The sequence below is a fragment of the Culex quinquefasciatus genome, chromosome 3 (genome assembly GCF_015732765.1).
Source record: "Culex quinquefasciatus strain JHB chromosome 3, VPISU_Cqui_1.0_pri_paternal, whole genome shotgun sequence".
Classification (NCBI taxonomy): Eukaryota; Metazoa; Arthropoda; class Insecta; order Diptera; family Culicidae; genus Culex; species Culex quinquefasciatus.
The window spans coordinates 65,459,556-65,478,628 of NC_051863.1; the positions used below are offsets into that span (position 1 = coordinate 65,459,556).

General features: G+C 41.8%; 1 protein-coding gene across 1 annotated transcript; it reads left to right on the top strand.

The window, feature by feature from the left end:
• The first annotated feature begins 887 nt into the window (after positions 1-887).
• On the top strand, positions 888-18,986 carry LOC6032566 (eIF-2-alpha kinase activator GCN1). The gene is made up of 5 exons (XM_038266233.1): positions 888-1,046; positions 1,153-1,255; positions 5,502-6,472; positions 6,538-10,062; positions 15,184-18,986. Exons 1-5 carry the CDS (start codon positions 1,032-1,034, stop codon positions 18,547-18,549), a joined length of 7,980 nt encoding a protein of 2,659 aa, XP_038122161.1. The 5' UTR covers positions 888-1,031; the 3' UTR covers positions 18,550-18,986.
• The last annotated feature ends 87 nt before the right edge of the window (positions 18,987-19,073 follow it).

A 19,073-nucleotide genomic window follows, 5' to 3' on the forward strand; every position in this document is an offset into this window, starting at 1 on the left:
TTTCCACCATTGTCGAATTGGCCATTTTTCATGAGAACCACCGCATCATAGTGACTTCAACGCGGTCCGCTTCGCTCGAATTTCCTCCTTCTGCTGCCGGTGGTTCTTCCTTCTGGTTGCTGGTCCTCTTCTTCTATTGGCCGCTGCTGCTGCTGCTGCTCCGCGCCGGCCCGACGTGCACAGTTCGAGTGCTCGTTCCAAAGTGACTTGCTTTTGCGAAATTTTCTGCTTAAATAGCGGCACAGCTGGAGAACGGCACAAAAGGGGCGCTGTCTCGAATGCATACGCTCACTCTGATTGGTTATCTGTCCGATATGTACTGAAAAATTACTCATTTTGATTGCATGTTTTAAGTGCTTTAACTATGTTTAGTCAAACTATCTATGTAGTTAAACAATAGCTGAAGACTTCCTCTTTCGATTGGTGGTCCAACCGTCTGGATTGATTCACAGGGAAAAAAGATATAAGCGTTCAAAATGTCCCCATTTTTAACGCTTAAAAGTGACGCTTTAGATCGAATTTCTGAACTGGCCCCCCAATATAGTAAGAAGAGACATAATCCTATGTCAAAATCAACCATTCGAATATGTCAAGTTAAGTGTAACAATTCGGGAAATAGTACCATTTTAATTTTGTTACATGGTTGTGACATTATATCAACAATATCACAAATGGTAACCATACCAGAAATAATTTTCTTATGATTTCGACAGTTTCACCTTTGGTATTTGATTATGCGGGAAGTTTTTCAAATTTCAAAAAAATATCCCACGTCTTCAGCCACAGGGCGATCAAATCCATTCTGCACTGTTCGGAACTGTTTCCCATTTTTCCCTCCGCTCCTCCCTAACTTTTCCCACTCACTGGGCACAAATCACGGCGCACTCGAAACGTCAAACTCGCATCAGTCAGTCGTTTGCCGAGTTGTCAAGTTTTTGCATCGCGCCGTGTTCTCTTCCTTCTTGTGCAAAATCCCCGTGCGACTGCAGATCGAATATCGCGGAGTAAAAAATCTTGTCGCCGCCGGAAAAATGGCAGATGCTGAGGTAAGTTCCGGCCCGGGTTCCGTGCCCAACCGGTGGCGGCACCGTCGGTGACCGTTTGCACTCCGAAGGGCGGTGATTTTTATTGAAATTTCCTTCGCCTTTCCAGCTTGCAAAGGCCCTCAAGGACCTGCCGAACCGGGTGCTGAACGTCCCCGTCGAGGAACGGCCGGAACTGTTTCGCAATGTGACCGCCGTGCTGCCGAACCCGGGTGAGTTGGTTTGAGTTGGGTGAAGTTTGCTCGAAGATCTGGGGAAAGTGGCAGCCAGGCCAGCAGCTGTGTGTAACCTCACTTTGTTTTGTCGCGCCGGGAAGGGAGACGGGACGGGACAAGCTCAGAATCCCCACCCCAAAACAATCGACAAGTTGTGAAATTTTTAATGGAGGAGAGTGCGAACGGTGATGATAGTTGGAGTGCGACGCCGCCGCAATTGCATCACTGTGGGAAACAGTGTTGAGCTTGTGAATTATTATCTGATTTTGAATAATCTCAAATTTTTACAGAAATTCTGTAACAAAATTAAAAAAAATCAATACCATAAAAATTTAGGAAATAAATTTATAAAATTCCAATTCAATTTAAGAATTTAAAATATCTGTAGCAGCAGTTCGGAGTCGTGTGCTAGATTGGGTGCCGATCGACGACCGGATGTGTAGGTTGAGGATTAAAGACCGTTTCTTCAACTATCACATCTTCAACGTACATTGCCCACACGAGGAAGCATCCGATGCCGAGAAGGAAGCGTTCTACGCGAAGCTGGAGCAGAAGTTCGACAGCTGCCCGCAGAGGGACGTCAAGATCGTCATCGGAGATATGAACGCCCGCATAGGAAGGGAGGAGATGTACAAGCAGGTGATCGGGCCGAACAGCCTGCACACCGTCACCAACGACAACGGCCAGCGGTGCATCAACTTCGCAGCCTCCCGCGGTATGGTGGTACGGAGCACATTCTTCCCCCGGAAAGACATCCACAAAGTCACCTGGACATCGCCTAACCAACGAATAAAAACACAAATCGACCACGACCTCATCGACGGCCGATTCATCTCGGACATACGGAACATCCGCACGTACCGCGGTGCGGACATCCACTCGGACCACTACCTGGTGGGTGCAAGCGACTGTCAACGACGGAGCCGGCTCCCACCGCCGTTCAACACCGAGCGGCTGCAGGACACGGCTGCGGCTCAGCACTACGGGCAGCAGCTGTAAGCGAGCCTGCCAACGGAGGAGGAACTCGGCGCTGCCTTGCTCAACGATGAATGGAGCAGAATATGCTCGGCCATCGGCAGTGCCGCTGAAGAAGGAGATCAGACAGCTGAAGAACCACAGGGCCGCCGGTAAAGATCGGTTACCCGGTGAGCTCTTCAAATATGGAGGAGAGCAGTTGGCGAGGGCGATCCACTTGGTGATTTCTAAGATCTGGAGGGAGGAGAAACTACCAGAAGAATGGATGGATGGTGTCGTGTGTCCCATCTACAAAAAGGGCGATAAGCTGGACTCCTCTGCCGTCTGCTGACACCGTACGCACGGATGTACGTAAGCGGGGTTTACTGGCGCTCGGGCTACCACGGACCAAATTTTCGCGCTCCGGCAGATCCTCGAGAAATGCCGTGAGTACAACGTGCCCACACATCACATCTTCATCGATTTCAAGGCAGCGTATACGATACAGTCGACCGAGAACAGCTATGGCAGATCATGCACGAGAACGGATTTCCGGACTAACTGACTCGGCTGATCAAGGCTACCTTGGATCGTGTGATGTGTCACGTGCGAGTGGCAGGGGAGCTAGCGGACCCCTTCCAATCGCACCAAGGGTTACGACAAGGTGACGGCTTATCCAATGCGCTGTTTAACATCGGACTTGAGGGAGTTGTGCGAAGAGCGGGACATTCCAACTTTTTGCTTATGTGGACGACATTGATATTATAGCGAGAGACCTAGAGACGGTGAAAGGTTTACACCGCCTTAAAGACGCAAGCATGACGAATTGGATTGGCCATGAATACGACGAAGACAATGTACATGAGAGGGAGGGGCTCAAAGGACGTTGACCCCCCAAGACTCACCCTTTTAGCTGTGGATGGCGATGTGCTAGAGGAGGTGAGCGAATTCGTGTACTTGGGATCGCTGGTAACGGCCGACAACGACACCAGCTTCGAGATCCGGACTCGTATCCACTCCGCGAATCGCGCCTACTTTGGATTACGGAAAACCTTGACATCTGATCGAGTGCAACGCGCCACGAAGCTGACCCTGTACAAGACACTGATTAGACCGGTTGCCCTCTATGGCCATGAGACCTGGACGCTGCGGCAAGAGGACGAACGAGCCCTTGGAGTTTTCGAACGGAAGGTGCTGCGAACGATCTACGGTGGCGTACGTACAGCTCAGAACGAGTGGAGAAGGCGCATGAACCTCGAACTGCACGCGCTGCTGGGAGAACCAACCATCGTCACCCCGGCGAGAATCTGGAGGCTCAGGTGGGCCGGCCATGTCGCGAGGATGGAAGAAGACCATCCTGTCAGGATGCTCTTTGACCGCGCGCGACCGGATGGCGGCACAGGCCGAAGAGCAGGAGCACAGCGTGCACGATGGGGAAATCAGATTGAGGAGACTGGCGAGTTGTAGTCACCGCGTATGGTGTTCTAAGCTGAATGGTATGGTATGGTACACACAGTTCAATAGGGCGAATCTGCGTTTGGAAACAAGCAGTCTTTTCCCCTCTTACTTTACGTAACCTGTCACTTAAGCAAAAGGGATAGACTGCTTGTTTGCAAACGAAGATTCGCTCTATTGAACTGTTACTACGGATATAAAGATTAATAATTGAAAAAAAAATCGAAAAAATTATTAAATTATACAAATTATAAATTATTAAACTCTAAAATTCTACAATTCTAAAATTCTAAAATTCTTAAAATCTTCAATTCTCAAATTCTAAAATTCTTAAATTCTTTAATTCTTAAATTCTTAAATTTTTAAATTCCTCATTTCTTAAATTCTAAAATTCTTAAATTCTCAAAATTCTTCAATTCTTAAATTCTTAAATTTTTAAATTCTTAAATTCTTAAATTTTTTAATTCTTAAATTCTTAAATTTTTTAATTCTTAAATTCTTAAATTCTCAAATTCTTAAATTCTTAAATTCTTAAATACTTAAATTGTTAAATTCTTAAATTCTTAAATTCTTAAATTCTTAAATTCTTAAATTCTTAAATTCTTAAATTTTTTAATTCTTAAATTCTTAAATTTTTTAATTCTTAAATTCTTAAATTCTCAAATTCTTAAATTCTTAAATTCTTAAATACTTATATACTTAAATTCTTAAATTCTTAAATTCTTAAATTCTTAAATTCTTAAATTCTTAAATTCTTAAATTCTTAAATTCTTAAATTCTTAAATTCTTAAATTCTTAAATTCTTAAATTCTTAAATTCTTAAATTCTTAAATTCTTAAATTCTTAAATTCTTACATTCTTACATTCTTAAATTCTTAAATTCTTAAATTCTTAAAATCTTAAAATCTTAAATTCTCAAATTCTTAAATTCTTAAATTCTTGAATTCTTAAATTCTTAAATTCATAAATTCTTAAATTCTTAGATTCTTCAATTCTAAAGTTCATAAGTTCTTAAATTCTTAAATTGTGAAATTCTCAAAATCTTAAATTCTTAAATTTTTAAATTTTTCAATTCTTAAGTTCATAAGTTCTTAAATTCTTAAATTCTTAGATTCTTAAATTTTTAAAATTTTAAAATCTTAAATTCTTAAATTCTTAAATTCTTCAATTCTTAATTTCATAAATTCTTAAATTCTCAAATTCTTAAATTAAAAAAAAAGTGTCCACGTGGTTTATGGGGGTGACGCGCCCCCGCGTGGACAACCGCCATGCCCCCTCCCCCTCTAAAGTGTCCACGTGGTTTATGTATGGTCCCTTATGGCTTTTCCCTCTGGATCGTTGAATGGTGACTGAGCGCGCATATCATGTCATGATCTCCAACAGGGATGCCAGGTACACAGATTTGTCAGTGTTTTACAGACTTTTGAAGTTGTGTACAAACATTTTGTGATGCACAGACAAACACAGACTTTTTAAATTTGACACAGAGAAACGCAGTTTTCCAAAAACGGAGCAAAAATTAAATTTTTGAAAGTCAGAATGGTTTTTACAATTTTTACACTTTTTTAGTTTGTACCCCGTTGGTTGGTCGAAGTCAAACTAAAAAGTGACGAACTGTCACTTTTTACACGGCGCTCACGCAAACTATCAAAACAAACGTTTGGTAGTGTGTGTGAACTCCGTGTAAAAGGGGTGTCAAACTACAAAGTGACCCCGTTCGTTTGACAACAGTTGGTGTCAAACCATCGGGGTTTGAGTGTAGTGAATAAGCTAAAAAACCCGTTGTGCGTAAACCGTAAACGTAAACCTTTCTTTTTCTCCCTCCCCGCCCCAGGCATCAACGCCACCATCGTGCGCGGCATCTGCAAGGTGATCGGCACGACGCTGACCAAGTACAAGGATCCCGCCTCGCAGGCCCTCGTTCGGGATCTGATCGTTGCGCTGCTGCAGAACCACGCGGACCTGGCGTACGAGCACTTTAACAACGTGCTCAAAGCGCTGGTCACCAAGGACCTGGTCGCCGCCCCGCCGCTAAAGGGCGCCCAGGCTGCGGTGTTGGCACTGGGATGGGCGAATCTGGTGGCGCTCCACGGTGATCGCGAGACGGCCGTCGGGAAGAAGGAGTTCCCCAAGCTGATCGAGAACCAGGCGGCGCTGTACCAGCTCTCGTTGACCTCGGGGATCCAGAAGATCTCCGACAAGGCGTACAGCTTCGTGAGGGAGTTCTTCGCCAAGAAGGAAGACCTGGAGAAGGTTTACTTCGAGAAGTTGATCGCGGCGGAACCTTCGAGCGCGGTCATTCTGTTTCTGTCGGCGATTTTGACCTACTGCAAGACCGAGTTCGACAATCTGACCCTGCTGGAGCAGAACAAGGCCAAGCTGTTGGACCACGTCGTGAAGGGACTGATCACGGTCAAGACGAAGCCGCACGCCAGCGACATCCGCGGCAGTGCGATCGTCCTGGCCGCCATCACGAAGGACGACTTCAAGGCGACGGTCCTGCCGGCGTTGCAGCGGTCGATGCTGCGTTCGCCGGAAGTGATTCTGCGGGCGGTCGGGGCGATCGTGAGTGAGATTCCGGTGGACATTAGTGACTTTGCGTACGACCTGGGCAAGACGCTGGTCGCGAATCTTGCCTCGAAGGACGAAACGACGCGCCAGGAGGCGGTCGAGTCGCTCAAGCAGATCGCCATGAAGTGTGCGGGGGTGAAGGCGATCGAGGCGCTGCTCAAGGAGGTGTTTGCGGTGTTCAACGGTTCGGGCGGGAAGATTACGGTGGTGGAGCTGAGGATAAATTTGCTGCAGGTGAGTCGAGTTTATGGCAGGATATGTATGTTTTTAATTTAATTTTTGTTTTTTTTCTTGTTCAGGGCGCCGGCAACCTCAGCAACAACCGCATCTCCTCCGAGGACATCCAGTCGCTGATGCCGTTGGTGACAGATCTGTTCACCAAGGCGCTGGAAACCGAACAGCAGGAAAAGGTGCTCTGCCACGCGCTGGAAATGTTCGGCTTCTGGTCGGTCAACTTCCGGGGGGAAATTCCCGCCAAGATCGTGCAAACCTTCAAGAAGGGGCTGGAAGCGAAGGCACAGGTGCTGAGGACGAGCTATCTGCAGTGGTTCCTGGCGTGTTTGGAGAACGGGAAGTTGCCAAGTGGGACGGACTATACGGCGGCCCTCGGGAAGATTGTGGAGAAAGCGGCGCAGAATCCGACCCAGACGCCGGCCGTTTCCGAGGGGCTCGGGGCGGCTTGTATCATTCTGCTGACGAACGCCGTCGTTAGCGATGCGTTGAAGGACTTTTGGAACGTGGTGTTGGACATGAACAAGAAGGTGTTTCTGGGGGACAAGTTTTTGGCGAATACGGCGGGGGAAACGCTCTGTTACGTTATGTTGATGTGCGAGAAGCTGCTGTTGAACCACTTGGACAACGTCAAGGGCGAAGTGGAAGCTTTGTACAAGGCTGTCGTCTACTGTGTGAACTCCCACCACAAGAAGGTGCGCAAGTACTGCTTGCCGCGTTTGGAGCGGATCGTCAACAGCTCGAACGGCATCACGCTGGCCAAGAGTCTGTTCCAAGAACTAACCAACTTTGTCGAAACCACGAAGATCCTCAACGAGGGTGAACAGGAAGAAGGCGTCGTCCCGGCGCAAGCCATCGTCGAAACCATCGTGGCCGCGACCACGATCGCCAACATCGGCAGTGCCGACGCACAAACGATCGCCCTGAACGCCCTGCTCCCCGCTCACCACCCCGCCACCGTCTCCGTTCAATCCGACCTGTGGGAATCGATCCTGCGACGGTTCGAGCTGGACGGCAAGTACTTTATCTCGATGAACGCCGCCCACATCAAGGAGGTGTTCTTCAACAAGTACAAGGCGACGCCGATGTACGAAAATACGCTCGCGACGCTGTCGGCCATCAGTCCGGAGGTTATCCTGCCCGTGCTGGTGAAGAACGTGACGGATCACTTGAACAACGCGAGGATGGGCAACGTCACGGACGAGGAGTACTTTACGTACTTGACGCCGGACGGGGAGTTGTACGACAAGAGTGTCATTCCGAACTCGGACGAGCAAACGAATACGGCGCATCTGAAGAGGGAGAACAAGGCGTACAGCTACAAGGAACAGGTCGAGGAGCTCGCGCTGCGCCGCGAGATCGAGGAGAAGCGCCGCAAGGAGGGCAAATCGAAACCGCCCCAGCTGACCCCGAAGCAGAAGGAAGCGATTGAGAAGCAGACGGAAAAGGAACGCGCCATCAAGGCACGCCTGCGTGAACTGGCGGACATCATTACGACGCTGATTTCGCAGATCGAGGGCGCCATCAAGGGAACCCCGCGGCAGCTGTCGCTGTTCTTCCCGACGCTGCTGCCGGCGATTCTGCGCGTGTTTTCGTCGCCGTTGGCTGCGCCGAGTATGGTGAAGTTGTACCTGCGGCTGATGGACACGTGCTTCGGGGTTGAGAGTGGACTGGGCGAGATTGGTCGGGATGTGGCGATCGCGACGATTCGGTTGAGCAAGCCGCATTGTGACTTGGAGGAGAGTTGGTGTACGGCGAACTTGGTGGAGTTGATTAGTGACATTTTGGTGTCGGTTTACGACGAGACGATTGACAAGTACAACGTGCACATTGAGGAGGACGGATCGAAGAACTATCTGTTGAATGCGCCGGCGTTCAGCTATACGTTCGAGTTTTTGAAGCGGGCGTTGGTGCTGAACGAGGCTGAGAAGGACGAGAGTATGCTGATCAACGGGATTCAGATCATTGCGTACCACGCGCAGCTCAAGGGAGACACCGTTGACGGGCAGGACTTTGAAGATCTGTACCATCCGAGGTACATGCCGCGGCTGGAGATGATCAAGCTGTTGCTGAGGTTGATTCAGAACCATCGAGGTCGTGTGCAGACGCAAGCGGTGGCCGCGTTGTTGGACGTGGCGGAGAGTAGTTCCGGAAGTGAGTACACGGCCAAGGCCGAGCATCGGGAGATTGAGGTTCTGCTGGTGGCGCTGCAGGATGAGCTGGGTGCCGTCCGAGACGTGGCGCTGCGTGCATTGGCCATCATGATCAAGGTCCTGCCGTCGATCGCGGACGACTACGAGCTGGGACTGCGACTGACCCGCCGCTTGTGGGTCGCCAAACACGACGTCTGCGAGGAGACAAAACTCCTAGCGGAGCACGTCTGGACGCAGGGCGAGTTCGAAGTACCGATCGTGATGGCGGACGAGCTGATGAAGGACATCATCCATCCGGAACCGTGCATCCAAAAGGCGGCCTCGTTCGCCCTCGTGTCGATTCTCGCCGAAGATTCCTCCATCATCGACAGCATCGTCGAGCAGCTGCTCGAAATCTACCAGGAAAAGCTAACCATGATCCCGGCCAAACTCGATCAATTCGATCGCGAAATCGAACCCGCCATCGATCCGTGGGGCCCCCGCCGTGGAGTTGCAGTCGCCCTGAGTCAGTGTGCCTCCTTCCTAACCGCCGACCTGGTCAACACCCTCACCCAGTTCATGGTCGCCACCGGGCTCCGCGATCGCGAAGAAATCGTCCACAAAGAAATGCTCGCCGCATCCCTGGCCATCGTAGAACACCACGGCAAGGAGAGCGTCTCGTACCTCCTTCCAACCTTCGAAGAGTTCCTCGACAAAGCCCCGAACAACAGCGACTACGACAACATCCGCCAAGCCGTGGTCATCCTGATGGGTTCCCTCGCTCGCCATCTCGACCGTGATGACGCCCGCATCCAACCCATCGTCAACCGCCTCCTAACCGCCCTCTCAACCCCATCCCAGCAAGTCCAGGAATCGGTCGCCAACTGCATCCCCCACCTGATCCCCTCCGTCAAAGAGCAAGCCCCCCAAATGGTCAACAAACTCATGCAACAGCTCATCAAGTCCGAAAAGTACGGCGTTCGCCGCGGTGCCGCCTACGGAATCGCCGGCATCGTCAAAGGCCTCGGCATCCTCTCGCTCAAACAGCTCGACATCATGACCAAACTCACCAAGCACATCCAGGACAAGAAGAACTTCAAGTGCCGCGAGGGCGCCCTCTTCGCCTTCGAAATGCTCTGCTCAACCCTCGGACGGCTCTTCGAACCGTACATCGTGCACGTCCTGCCCCATCTGCTCCAGTGCTTCGGCGATTCGTCCTCGTACGTCCGGGAGGCCGCCGACGAGTGTGCCAAAACCGTAATGGCCAAACTGTCAGCGCACGGAGTGAAACTGGTGCTGCCGTCGCTGTTGAACGCCCTCGATGAGGATTCGTGGCGGACGAAGACGGCTTCGGTGGAGCTGCTCGGAGCGATGGCGTTCTGTGCGCCGAAGCAGCTTTCGTCCTGTCTGCCCAGCATCGTGCCCAAGCTGATGGAAGTGCTGGGAGATTCGCACATTAAGGTGAGTCGGTCAAGGAAAGGGAAATAATCATTTATTTTTCTGGCAAAAGATTCCGAAATTCAAAAATACAAACATTTTTAAATTTAAAAAAAAATATTCAAAAATTAAACAAAACATTTCACAGTTCAAAAAAAAATCGCAAATTTAGAAACTTGAAAATTCAAGAATTTAAATATTCAAAACTGTAAAATTCAAAAGTTTTAAAATGAAAAAAGTCAAAAATTGATCAATGCATTTCAAAGTTTCAAGATTAAAAAAATAATTTAGGAAATTTGAAATTTAAATAATTCAAAAACTCAAAGGTTCAAAAATTCAACAATGCAATTCAAAGTTTAAAAAATACAAAATTCGAAGAATAAATAGAATAATTTAAGTTTAAAAATTCAAAAGTTCCAAAATGTCAACATAAAAAAAATTAAAAGTTCTAAAATTTGAAATTCATAAATTAAACAAATAACGTTCGAACTTTCAAACAAATTATTAAAATTCAGGAATTCGATTTTTTGAAAATGTTATAAATCTATATTAATTTAAGAAATTTAAAATTCAGATAACTAAGTTCAAGTTCGCTAACTAATTTTGTTTTAATTCCAAAAAATAAAATATTTAAAACACAAAAGTTCATAAGTTTTTAAATAAAAAGATTCGAAAATTGAGTAATACATTTCAAAGTTAAAAAAACTTAAAAATTGCAGATTAAATAAAGAAATTTGAAAATTTCATAATTCAAAAACTCAAAGGTGCCGAAATTCAACAATACATTTCAAAGTTCGAAAAATTCAAACTTTGCAGAATAAAAAAAAAAATTAAACATTCAAATAAGGCAAAAATTTCAAAATTGTACATTTATAAACTTAAACAATTAACAAAAAGAAAACAAATTATTAAAATTTAGGAATTAGCTTAAAAAAAATGATTTCAAAATTCTTAAACTCAAATGTTTAAAAATTATGAAATAAATTGATTTAGAAATGGATTTTTTTTTAAGTTCAAGTTCGCCAACTTTTTTTAAATTCCAAATTTTTTTTTTCATATTTGAATTAAAAAAATATTTAAAGACAAAAGTTTAAAAAAGAAAGATTCAAAGATTGAATAAAACATTTCAAAGTTCAAAAAACTAAAAATTCGCAGATTAAAAAAAGAAATAAAAAAATTTGACAAAAATGAAAAATAAATTAAAAATTAAATTTAAGAATTGAGGAATTTAAGAATTTAAGAATTTAAGAATTTAAGAATTTAAGAATTTAAGAATTTAAGAATTTAAGAATTTAAGAATTTAAGAATTTAAGAATTTAAGAATTTAAGAATTTAAGAATTTAAGAATTTAAGAATTTAAGAATTTAAGAATTTAAGAATTTAAGAATTTAAGAATTTAAGAATTTAAGAATTTAAGAATTTAAGAATTTAAGAATTTAAGAATTTAAGAATTTAAGAATTTAAGAATTTAAGAATTTAAGAATTTAAGAATTTAAGAATTTAAGAATTTAAGAATTTAAGAATTTAAGAATTTAAGAATTTAAGAATTTAAGAATTTAAGAATTTAAGAATTTAAGAATTTAAGAATTTAAGAATTTAAGAATTTAAGAATTTAAGAATTTAAGAATTTAAGAATTTAAGAATTTAAGAATTTAAGAATTTAAGAATTTAAGAATTTAAGAATTTAAGAATTTAAGAATTTAAGAATTTAAGAATTTAAGAATTTAAGAATTTAAGAATTTAAGAATTTAAGAATTTAAGAATTTAAGAATTTAAGAATTTAAGAATTTAAGAATTTAAGAATTTAAATTTAAGAATTTAAGAATTTAAGAATTTAAGAATTTAAGAATTTAAGAATTTAAGAATTTAAGAATTTAAGAATTTAAGAATTTAAGAATTTAAGAATTTAAGAATTTAAGAATTTAAGAATTTAAGAATTTAAGAATTTAAGATTTAAGAATTTAAGAATTTAAGAATTTAAGAATTTAAGAATTTAAGATTTAAGAATTTAAGAATTTAAGAATTTAAGAATTTAAGAATTTAAGAATTTAAGAATTTAAGAATTTAAGAATTTAAGAATTTAAGAATTTAAGAATTTAAGAATTTAAGAATTTAAGAATTTAAGAATTTAAGAATTTAAGAATTTAAGAATTTAAGAATTTAAGAATTTAAGAATTTAAGAATTTAAGAATTTAAGAATTTAAGAATTTAAGAATTTAAGAATTTAAGAATTTAAGAATTTAAGAATTTAAGAATTTAAGAATTTAAGAATTTAAGAATTTAAGAATTTAAGAATTTAAGAATTTAAGAATTTAAGAATTAAAGAATTTAAGAATTTAAGAATTTAAGAATTTAAGAATTTATGAATTTAAGAATTTAAGAATTTAAGAATTTAAGAATTTAAGAATTTAAGAATTTAAGAATTTAAGAATTTAAGAATTTAAGAATTTAAGAATTTAAGAATTTAAGAATTTAAGAATTTAAGAATTTAAGAATTTAAGAATTTAAGAATTTAAGAATTTAAGAATTTAAGAATTTAAGAATTTAAGAATTTAAGAATTTAAGAATTTAAGAATTTAAGAATTTAAGAATTTAAGAATTTAAGAATTTAAAAATTTAAGAATTTAAGAATTTAAGAATTTAAGAATTTAAGAATTTAAAATTTAAGAATTTAAGAATTTAAGAGTTTAAGAGTTTAAGAGTTTAAGAATTTAAGAATTGAGGAATTGAGGAATTTAAGAATTTAATAATTTATGAATTTAAGAATTTAAGAATTTAAGAATTTAAGAATTTAAGAATTTAAGAATTTAAGAATTTAAGAATTTAAGAATTTAAGAATTTAAGAATTTAAGAATTTAAGAATTTAAGAATTTAAGAATTTAAGAATTTAAGAATTTAAGAATTTAAGAATTTAAGAATTTAAGAATTTAAGAATTTAAGAATTTAAGAATTTAAGAATTTAAGAATTTAAATTTAAGAATTTAAGAATTTAAGAATTTAAGAATTTAAGAATTTAAGAATTTAAGAATTTAAGAATTTAAAATTTAAGAATTTAAGAATTTAAGAATTTAAGAATTTAAGAATTTAAGAATTTAAGAATTTAAGAATTTAAGAATTTAAGAATTTAAGAATTTAAGAATTTAAGAATTTAAGAATTTAAGAATTTAAGAATTTAAGAATTTAAAAATTTAAGAATTTAAGAATTTAAGAATTTAAGAATTTAAGAATTTAAGAATTTAAGAATTTAAGAATTTAAGAATTTAAGAATTTAAGAATTTAAGAATTTAAAAATTTAAGAATTTAAGAATTTAAGAGTTTAAGAGTTTAAGAGTTTAAGAATTTAAGAATTGAGGAATTGAGGAATTTAAGAATTTAATAATTTATGAATTTAAGAATTTAAGAATTTAAGAATTTAAGAATTTAAGAATTTAAGAATTTAAGAATTTAAGAATTTAAGAATTTAAGAATTTAAGAATTTAAGAATTTAAGAATTTAAGAATTTAAGAATTTAAGAATTTAAGAATTTAAGAATTTAAGAATTTAAGAATTTAAGAATTTAAGAATTTAAGAATTTAAGAATTTAAGAATTTAAGAATTTAAGAATTTAAGAATTTAAGAATTTAAGAATTTAAGAATTTAAGAATTTAAGAATTTAAGAATTTAAGAATTTAAGAATTTAAGAATTTAAGAATTTAAGAATTTAAGAATTTAAGAATTTAAAATTTAAAATTTAAGAATTTAAGAATTTAAGAATTTAAGAATTTAAGAATTTAAGAATTTAAGAATTTAAGAATTTAAGAATTTAAGAATTTAAGAATTTAAGAATTTAAGAATTTAAGAATTTAAGAATTTAAGAATTTAAGAATTTAAGAATTTAAGAATTTAAGAATTTAAGAATTTAAGAATTTAAGAATTTAAGAATTTAAGAATTTAAGAATTTAAGAATTTAAGAATTTAAGAATTTAAGAATTTAAGAATTTAAGAATTTAAGAATTTAAGAATTTAAGAATTTAAGAATTTAAGAATTTAAGAATTTAAGAATTTAAGAATTTAAGAATTTAAGAATTTAAGAATTTAAGAATTTAAGAATTTAAGAATTTAAGAATTTAAGAATTTAAAAATTTAAAAATTTAAGAATTTAAGAATTTAAGAATTTAAGAATTGAAGAATATAAGAATTTAAGAATTTAAGAATTGAAGAATTGAAGAATTTAAGAATTTAAGAATTTAAGAATTTAAGAATTTAAGAATTTAAGAATTTAAGAATTTAAGAATTTATGAATTTAAGAATTTAAGAATTTAAGAATTTAAGAATTTAAGAATTTAAGAATTTAAGAATTTAAGAATTTAAGAATTTAAGAATTTAAGAATTTAAGAATTTAAGAATTTAAGAATTTAAGAATTTAAGAATTTAAGAATTTAAGAATTTAAGAATTTAAGAATTTAAGAATTTAAGAATTCAAGAATTTAAGAATTTAAGAATTTAAGAATTTAAGAATTTAAGAATTTACGAATTTACGAATTTAAGAATTTAAGAATTTAAGAATTTAAGAATTTAAGAATTTAGGAATTTTAGAATTTTAGAATTTAAGAATTTAAGAATTTAAGACATTAAGAATTTAAGAATTTAAGACATTAAGAATTTAAGAATTTAAGACATTAAGAATTTAAGACATTAAGAATTTAAGAATTTAAGAATTTAAAAATTTAAGAATTTAAGAATTTAAGAATTTAAGAATTTAAGAATTTAAGAATTTAAGAATTTAAGAATTTAAGAATTTAAGAATTTAAGAATTTAAGAATTTAATGATTTAAGAATTTAATAATTTAAGAAATTAAGAATTTAGCAATTTGAGAATTTAAGAATTTATGAATTCAAGAATTTAAGAATTTAAGAATTTAAGAATTTAAGAATTTAAGAATTTAAGAATTTAAGAATTTAAGAATTTAAGAATTCAAGAATTCAAGAAATTAAGAATTTAAGAATTTAAGAATTTAAGAATTTAAGAATTTAAGGATCAGTCAGTTTATGAATATTAGATTTTTTAATTTTAAAAGTTGACATTGTCTAAAGTTTTAAATTTTGTTTATTCTAAATTTAGAATTCCCGAATTTTTTAAATTTCCTTTTTTTTTAATTCTTACAGGTCCAGGAAGCGGGCGCCGACGCCCTCAAGGTCATCGGCAGCGTCATCAAGAACCCGGAGATCCAAGCCATCGTCCCGGTGCTGCTGAAAGCCCTCGAGAACCCCTCCAACAAGACGTCCCACTGCCTGCAGAGCCTGCTCGAGACCAAGTTCGTCCACTTTATCGACGCTCCGTCGCTGGCGCTGATCATGCCCGTCGTGCAGCGTGCCTTCATGGACCGCTCGACGGAGACGCGCAAGATGGCGGCACAGATCATCGGCAACATGTACTCGCTGACGGACCAGAAGGACCTGACGCCCTATTTGCCGAACATTATTCCGGGGTTGAAGACGTCGCTGCTGGATCCGGTGCCGGAGGTGCGTGCCGTTTCGTCGCGTGCGCTGGGGGCAATGGTCAAGGGGATGGGCGAGTCTTCGTTCGAGGATCTGCTGCCGTGGTTGATGCAGACGCTCACGTCGGAGAGTAGCAGCGTTGATCGGTCGGGCGCGGCGCAGGGATTGTCGGAGGTTGTTGGGGGCTTGGGCGTGGAGAAGTTGCACAAGCTGATGCCGGAGATTATCGCGACGGCGGAGAGGACGGATATTGCGCCGCACGTGAAGGACGGTTACATTATGATGTTCATTTATATGCCGAGTGCGTTTCCGAATGACTTTACGCCTTACATTGGCCAGATCATTAATCCGATTTTGAAGGCGTTGGCGGATGAGAACGAGTACGTGAGAGATACGGCGTTGAAGGCTGGTCAGCGGATTGTGAACTTGTATGCCGAGTCGGCGATTGCGCTGTTGTTGCCGGAGTTGGAGAAGGGATTGTTTGATGATAACTGGAGAATTCGGTACAGTTCGGTGCAGCTGTTGGGAGATTTGCTGTACAAGATTTCTGGAGTTTCGGGCAAGATGACCACGCAGACTGCTTCGGAGGACGACAACTTTGGTACGGAGCAGAGTCACAAGGCGATTATTAGGAGTTTGGGAGCGGAGCGGCGTAATCGGGTGCTCGCAGGACTGTACATGGGTCGTAGCGACGTTTCGTTGATGGTCCGACAGGCGGCGTTGCACGTGTGGAAGGTCGTGGTGACGAATACGCCGCGTACGTTGCGAGAGATTCTGCCGACGTTGTTCAGCTTGTTGCTGGGATGTTTGGCGAGTACGAGCTACGATAAGCGACAGGTTGCGGCGCGAACGCTCGGAGATTTGGTGCGAAAGCTCGGCGAACGAGTCCTGCCGGAGATCATTCCCATTCTGGAGCGTGGCTTGAACTCGGACCAGGCCGATCAACGGCAGGGAGTTTGTATTGGACTGTCGGAGATCATGGCTTCGACGTCCCGCGACATGGTGCTGACCTTCGTGAATAGTTTGGTGCCCACGGTCCGGAAGGCTCTGGCCGATCCTCTTCCGGAGGTTCGTCAAGCTGCCGCGAAGACGTTCGATTCGCTGCACACTACTGTCGGATCGCGTGCCCTGGACGACATCCTTCCGTCAATGTTGGAAAGCCTCTCCGATCCGGATCCGGACGTGGCCGAATGGACGCTGGACGGTCTCCGCCAAGTTATGGCCATCAAATCTCGCGTCGTCCTTCCGTATCTTATCCCACAACTCACCGCGAACCCGGTCAACACGAAGGCCCTCTCGATCCTGGCGTCCGTCGCCGGAGAAGCCCTCACCAAGTACCTTCCCAAGATTTTGCCGGCCCTGATGACCGCCCTGGCCACTGCCCAAGGAACCCCCGAAGAAGCCCAAGAGTTGGAATACTGCCAGGCCGTCATCCTATCAGTCAGCGACGAAGTCGGCGTCCGCACCATCATGGACACCGTCATGGAGTCGACGAAATCAACCAACCCGGAAACCCGTAAGGCCGCCGCAACCCTTCTCTGCGCTTTCTGCACCCACTCCCCAGGCGACTACTCGCAGTACGTGCCACAACTTCTCCGTGGTCTGCTCCGTCTGCTGGCAGACTCCGATCGTGACGTTCTGCAGCGCTCCTGGGATGCTCTCAACGCCGTCATAAAGACCCTGGACTCGGCTCAGCAAATCGCCCACGTCACTGACGTCCGCCAAGCGGTCAAATTCGCCAGTAGCGACCTCAAGGGCGCCGAACTGCCCGGATTCTGCCTACCCAAGGGCATCACCCCGCTACTGCCAGTGTTCCGTGAAGCAATCCTGAACGGTCTGCCCGAAGAGAAGGAAAACGCCGCCCAGGGCTTGGGCGAAGTCATTCAGCTGACGTCCCCAGCTTCGCTGCAACCCTCGGTCGTGCACATCACCGGTCCCCTCATCCGTATCCTCGGCGATCGGTTCAACGCCGGAGTCAAGGCCGCAGTTCTGGAAACGCTCGCCATCCTGCTGCACAAGGTCGGAATCATGCTGAAGCAGTTCTTGCCCCAGCTGCAGACGACATTCCTGAAGGCGCTGCACGACCCCAACAGGATCGTCCGCATCAAGGCCGGCCACGCCCTTGCCGAACTGATTGTGATCCACACCCGTCCGGACCCGCTGTTTGTGGAGATGCACAACGGTATCAAAAACGTGGACGACTCTACCGTGCGGGAAACCATGCTTCAAGCGTTGCGTGGCATCATCACACCAGCCGGGGACAAAATGACCGACCCGTTGAAGAAGCAGATCTACGCGACGCTTTCCGGGATGCTGGGCCACTCGGAGGACATTACACGAACAGCTGCCGCTGGTTGCTTTGGTGCCCTCTGCCGATGGCTCAACCCAGATCAGCTCGACGATGCCCTGAACACGCACCTGCTCAACGAAGACTACGGCGAAGACGCGGCCCTCCGACATGGACGTACGGCGGCACTCTTCGTCGCACTCAAAGAATTCCCCGCGGCCATCTTCATCGACAAGTACGAAACTAAAGTGTGCAAAACCATCGTCTCATCGCTCGCATCCGACAAGATCCCCGTAGCCCTGAACGGCGTACGATCAGCCGGCTACCTGCTCCAGCATGGCATGAGCACCGAAGGCGCCAAACTCCCCCAACCCATCATCGGCCCGTTCGTCAAGTCCATGAACCACGTCAGCAACGAAGTCAAACAACTGCTCGCCAAGACCTGCATCTACCTGGCGAAAACCGTCCCCGCCGATACCACAGCCCCGGAATATCTTCGCCTCGTCATCCCCATGCTCGTCAACGGCACCAAGGAAAAGAACGGCTATGTCAAGTCCAACTCCGAGATCGCCCTCGTCTACGTGCTGCGGTTACGCGAAGGCGACGAAATGCACCAAAAGTGCATCGCCCTGCTCGAGCCCGGTGCCCGTGACTCCCTCGCCGAAGTCGTCAGCAAGGTCCTGCGCAAGGTCGTCCTGCAGCCCGTCGGCAAAGAAGAAGAGCTAGACGATACGATTCTCACGTGATTGGTGCGGCCTCCGCCGGCGAAACGTAGAAGGAAACAACCAGAACAGCAACAGTATAACCGACGACAAACTCTGTGGATCGGCACGCTCACGGTCAGGCTTGGCGGCCTGCTAGCCGTTTTCAAGTGGCACAACAACCACCAACACCACAACCCCCCTTGGAATGCAAATAAAGATCGATATTGTAACAACCAGCCGCTGATTTCGGCGAACGCAAAAAGAAAATCTTGATTAGTCCTAGTAGTCGTCGTCACCGTCGTCAATCATCCCAAACGTATCGTGGCAGAAACTGTCAACAGTCCCAAATGCAATGTAAGACTTAACTTTTTACAGGTGGTATTCGTGTTTATTTCGGTGAATAAAGTATTCTCTCTAGTCTCTGTAGTCGTAGTCGTCGCTGTGATCCAATGTGTGAACGATAAAAAAAAACAAACGAAGAAAGCGTACGTGTTGTCATTTACTTTCGGTTGTTTTGATGTTTTTTGTTTGGCAGACTTTTCAGCAGGAAGAAACATTGAATTTCC

Bases quoted from the DNA above. Each gene is read 5' to 3' on its own strand.
- LOC6032566 (XM_038266233.1), top strand. The intron at 1,256-5,501 runs GTGAGTTGGTTT...TCCCCGCCCCAG, and splicing joins CGCCGTGCTGCCGAACCCGG to GCATCAACGCCACCATCGTG. The intron at 6,473-6,537 runs GTGAGTCGAGTT...TTTCTTGTTCAG, and splicing joins TGAGGATAAATTTGCTGCAG to GGCGCCGGCAACCTCAGCAA.